General features: G+C 39.9%; 1 protein-coding gene across 1 annotated transcript in view; it reads right to left on the bottom strand.

Moving 5' to 3' along the window:
* Positions 1–4,957: 4,957 nt before the first annotated feature.
* atg10 (ATG10 autophagy related 10 homolog (S. cerevisiae)) overlaps positions 4,958–5,714 on the bottom strand; it is a 9,169-nt gene continuing 8,412 nt past the window's right edge. Inside the window, exon 7 of the mRNA XM_069724663.1 lies at positions 4,958–5,611. Coding sequence (XP_069580764.1) covers positions 5,488–5,611 — 124 coding nt within the window. The 3' untranslated portion in view covers positions 4,958–5,487. The remainder of the gene's footprint in view (positions 5,612–5,714) is intronic.

Here is a 5,714-nt window from a genome sequence, read left to right as displayed (position 1 = left end):
TATTCACTTTGGATTTGATGAGAGAAGTTGAATGGGAGTCTATGGAGCCGGAGGCTTTTTGGAGCCGACCTCTAGTGGCACTCGCTGGTATTGCAGCTGAAGATACTTCTGGATCAGAACCATTTTACAGACCTGAAGCTACGAACTCTTATATATCCAGTCTGTAGTTTTATATCCAGTCTGTGGTTTGATATACAAACTGTAGTTTTATATCCATAGTTTTATATCCAGTCTGTAGTTTTATATACACTCTGTAGTTTTATATCCAATCTGTAGTTTTATATCCAGTCTGTGTTTTATATCCAGTCTGTGTTTTATATCCAGTCTGTAGTTTTATATCCAGTCTGTAGTTTTATATCCAGTCTGTGTTTTATATCCAGTCTGTAGTTTTATATCCAGTCTGTGTTTTATATCCAGTCTGTAGTTTTATATCCAGTCTGTAGTTTTATATCCAGTCTGTGTTTTATATCCAGTCTGTAGTTTTATATCCAGTCTGTAGTTTTATATCCAGTCTGTGGTTTTATATCCAGTCTGTAGTTGTATATCCAGTCTGTGGCTTTATATCCAGTCTGTAGTTTTATATCCAGTCTGTGGTTTTATATCCAGTCTGTGGCTTTATATCCAGTCTGTAGTTTTTTATCCAGTCTGTAGTTGTATATCCAGTCTGTAGTTTTATAACCAGTCTGTGGTTTTATATCCAGTCTGTGTTTTATATCCAGTCTGTAGTTTTATATCCAGTCTGTAGTTGTATATCCAGTCTGTGGTTTTATATCCAGTCTGTAGTTTTATATCCAGTCTGTAGTTCTATATCCAGTCTGTGGTTTTATATCCAGTCTGTAGTTTTATATCCAGTCTGTAGTTTTATAACCAGTCTGTGGCTTTATATCCAGTCTGTAGTTTTATATCCAGTCTGTAGTTTTATAACCAGTCTGTGGCTTTATATCCAGTCTGTGGTTTTATATCCAGTCTGTAGTTTTATATCCAGTCTGTAGTTTTATAACCAGTCTGTGGCTTTATATCCAGTCTGTAGTTTTATAACCAGTCTGTGGCTTTATATCCAGTCTGTAGTTTTATATCCAGTCTGTAGTTTTATATCCAGTCTGTAGTTTTATAACCATTCTGTGGCTTTATATCCAGTCTGTGGTTTTATATCCAGTCTGTAGTTTTATATCCAGTCTGTAGTTTTATAACCAGTCTGTGGCTTTATATCCAGTCTGTGGCTGCACCACTACAAGACGCTGTCACTTGAACGTAACCATATTGTTCCGTATATCTCCTGAAATGTCTGATACGGACTAATCTTAGCAATAAAATCAAACTCTGGCTCTTAAGCTGCACCACAAACCACCTTTTGTCTCATTTTACAGTGTTTAAACAAAATTAGAAAACAATATAATAAAACAATTTCTATAATACATAAAGGTCAATAATGACTTCTTTATGTCTTGCCAGTTCTTAGCAGTGTGTAAACCACGCCAGCTTTATGGCCAGCTGGTTTTATTGTTTTAATGAGGTAATTATGTGGTTTCAGACAGGGGAGCAGGACCAACGCTGACGCTCCGTTTCACTCCGGTTAATGGCTGACCAACACCAGAGAAAGGCTCTCTGCTGGCTTTATATGATGGCTGCCAGCAGGTGCTTGAGATGAGTGATAATCATCAGATAGTCTTTGGGACACTGACTCATCACCAGCCTCCATAAAAAAGAGAGATGAGAAGTAATTCCATGTGTGTGATTTAGTGGATACTCCACATCCTGTTTAGTTTTAAAAGGCCAGTAGATCCTAATTATATATCAGCTGCCTCAAAGTATTTTGAGCTGATGATTGATGGTAACGGCTGTCAGGGAAAGTGGTCGCAGGAGACGATGAAGCATTTCATTCATATTAATCATTTTACTTCTTTCACTGTCTGAACCTCAATGAACCAAGACGATACGGTGTCATTACAAGGATGATATCTGATGATGTCTGATGATATCTGATGATGTCTGATTATATCTGATGATGTCTGATGATATCTGATGATGTCTGATTATATCTGATGATGTCTGATGATATCTGATGATGTCTGATGATATCTGATGATGTCTGATTATATCTGATGATGTCTGATGATATCTGATGATGTCTGATTATATCTGATGATATCTGATGATGTCTGATGATATCTGATTATATCTGATTATATCTGATGATATCTGATGATGTCTGATGATATCTGATTATATCTGATGATGTCTGATGATATCTGATTATATCTGATTATATCTGATGATATCTGATGATGTCTGATGATATCTGATGATGTCTGATTATATCTGATGATATCTGATGATGTCTGATGATATCTGATTATATCTGATGATATCTGATAATAACTGATTATATCTGATGATGTCGGATTATATCTGATGATATCTGATTATATCTGATATCTGACGATGTCTGATGATATCTGATGTCTGATTATATCTGATTATATTTGATGTCTGATTATATTTGATTATATCTGATGTCTGATTATATCTGATGATATTTGATTATATCTGATATCTGATTATATCTGATGATATCTGACGATGTCTGATGATATCTGATGATATTTGATTATATCTGATGATATCTGATTATATTTGATGTCTGATTATATTTGATTATATCTGATGTCTGATTATATCTGATTATATCTGATGATATTTGATTATATCTGATGTCTGATTATATCTGATTATATCTGATGATATTTGATTATATCTGATATCTGATTATATCTGATGATATCTGATTATATTTTATGTCTGATTATATCTGATGATATCTGATTATATTTGATGTCTGATTATATCTGATGTCTGATTATATCTGATTATATCTGTTTCTGACTATATCTGATGATATCTGATGTCTGATGATATCTGATGATATCTGATTATATTTGATGTCTGATTATATCTGATATCTGACTATATCTGATGATATCTGATATCTGATTATATCTGATGATATCTGATTATATTTGATTATATCTGATGTCTGATTATATCTGATGATATCGGATGATATCTGATTATATCAGATATCCGATGAGGCGTGGAGCTGAGGAGAGAGAAAGTGGAAGCAGGCTGATGTTTGTAGGTCATGTAGAGACTTCCACAGATGACATCACTTCCTCTCAACGACCCTCCACGACTGCATGTTCATGCAGGACTTGGATCTGACCGATCTGATTGGAAACCTGACGATACTACGTCCCGCCCACCGATAGCTGTAACCTGACTGCACCACAGGCCTGTCAATCAAACAGACACGCCCCCAAAAACAGGTCTTCTTGAATCTTCTTTTCTAATGAATGAGGGATTATTTTCAGATGGACCTCCAGAAAACTAATAAGAAGGAGTGACTTTAGCTAACAACACCGAGATAACTGATGGACACATTTTATTCACTTTGGATTTGATGAGAGAAGTTGAATGGGAGTCTATGGAGCCGGAGGCTTTTTGGAGCCGACCTCTAGTGGCACTCGCTGGTATTGCAGCTGAAGACACTTCTGGATCGGAACCATGTTACAGACCTGAAGCTACGAACTCTTTTATATCAGTCAGTGGTCAAACATCAGAGTCAGCTGTTACAGATGTACGATCCTTTTTCTGGATGTGTCTGACAAACAGAAACACAGATCATGACAGCCGTCAGAGTCTCACGTTACATCAGCTGCTGTGAATCAGAGCTGAAAGTGTCACACAGATTACGATGTTTGATTTGGATGATTCCTTTTAAATATTTTTGTCGTTTGTGTGTCTTTTATTTCCAGCTGTGATTCCCTCTGAAAACCCGCAGCAGGAGGAGGAGGAGGCGTCCAGCTCCCACAGCAGACAGCCTGAAGCATCCAAGGACTGAAGAAAGACTCGTGTGTTAACCAATAAGACGGCTCCAAACTGGTAAGACGTATATTTTAATGAGACAGAACGGTTTCTGAGTAATAATCAGACTGAGACCAAATGAAGTGAAAGTGAACAAGTCGTTCTCTTCTTCTTCTGAGTTTTTGCCCCTAACTATTACCAGACCTCTGCAGGAGACTGCTTTTTTCTCTCATACCATTCACCTGTGAGCTCCCAGGTGAGACTTGTGGTTCACATGATGTCATCGTTGAGGAGCAAGAAGTAAGTCTGAAGTGGATGATGTTGAAGGTTATTTTTTAATTATTCCAAACACATAACGTTGTTAGAAATGTTACTTACTTCTTTGTTTTTATTAACTGTGTGGAATCAAACCACATGAAATGAATTGAAAATGTGATGAATCTGCGTCACTGAAACACTGAAACACAGATACCCTGGAAACACTTCAGATGGTCTAAAACAATGAGCTGGAGGTGTTTGAGTGGCATTTATGTTTGTAAGGAGCAGAACGTCACTGTTTGGGAGCGATGACGGAGCAACACATGAAAATCACACGTAACTCAGTGCTGACGGAGACGACGGGATGTACTGGGAGTTGTTGCTCCTCCTCCTCCTCCTCCTCTTCTTCCTCCTCCTCCTCCATCTGCATCAGCCTCTGAACTTTTGGATCATTTGTGTTACGTCAGACATTTGTTGTGCAGCAGAGTGTTTTATTGACAGTAGAACAGCATGTTGGTCATTTGTGCTCAAGCAGGTCATTATAAATAGAAAAGTAGAGCATCACAGGGTCAGACTGCAGTGTGATGAGTCCCGGAGGGGATGTGGAGAACGTTGCTGCCGCTGCTCAACATGCTGCTAAATGAGAAACGGAGGCTGGAGAGGTTTTCTGTTGTGTTTTGGGGGCGTGTCTGTTTGATTGACAGGCCTGCGGTGCAGTCAGGTTACAGCTATCGGTGGGCGGGACGTAGTATCGTCAGGTTTCCGATCAGATCGATCAGATCCACCGCTGGCTCCTCCTTGTTCAGACATGGAAGCTACAAACTCTTTTATAAACAGTCTCTGAGCCTGCAGCGCTGGATGTTACGTACATTTGATACTGACATTCTCTATTCTAACAGTGTTGAAACATTTCCAGAGTACTGATGCACTCCTTCATGTCAGAGGGCTCACATATCAAAGTCTGCTGTTCATTATGTGTTTGTATTTTGTTTCATATGTTTATCAATGGAACCATTCACACTGGTTCTGCTGCAGTCCTCCAGCCCGACTCTCCTCTGATGTAGTTCATCCAACACTGAAAGTTCGCACTAAAAAGTAAACATCCTTTCTAGATGTCTGGTGTGGATTTATCTGGACTCTCTCAGGTGAAGTCCAGAAGCTTTCTACCTCCTTCATTACCATTTCAGAGTGTGAGTGAACAGTCACACAAAGGAACTAAAACTAACACAAACAGTCCCGCAGGCGGCGTGAGCCTCCCGGGGCCATCAGCTTCGGAGCGGTCGGGGGGGGAGGTGCTCCCGGTGTCCGGCTGATGACCCGGCACATCGACGGAGACGCCACGGAGCTGCTGGTCCGAGTGAAGCAGCATCAGTCCGGATCAGAGCCGCTGGGTGAGGCTGCAGGATGAAGCTGGGTGGAGTACTGCAGGGGGACGTCCAGACCCACCACGGGACCGACCACGCTGAGCCAGGACAGCACGTAGTTCACTGGCCTGCACACACACACACACACACACACACACACACACACACACACACACACACACACACACACACACACACACACACACACACACACACACACACACACACACA

The sequence above is a fragment of the Brachyistius frenatus genome, unplaced genomic scaffold, assembly GCF_029030835.1.
Source record: "Brachyistius frenatus isolate BFR_SWC_R1_liver_20210118 unplaced genomic scaffold, ASM2903083v1 Contig_389, whole genome shotgun sequence".
Lineage (NCBI taxonomy): Eukaryota > Metazoa > Chordata > Actinopteri > Embiotocidae > Brachyistius > Brachyistius frenatus.
The sequence above is the reverse complement of the archived record's forward strand: the minus strand, read 5'-3'. Positions and strand labels throughout refer to the sequence as shown.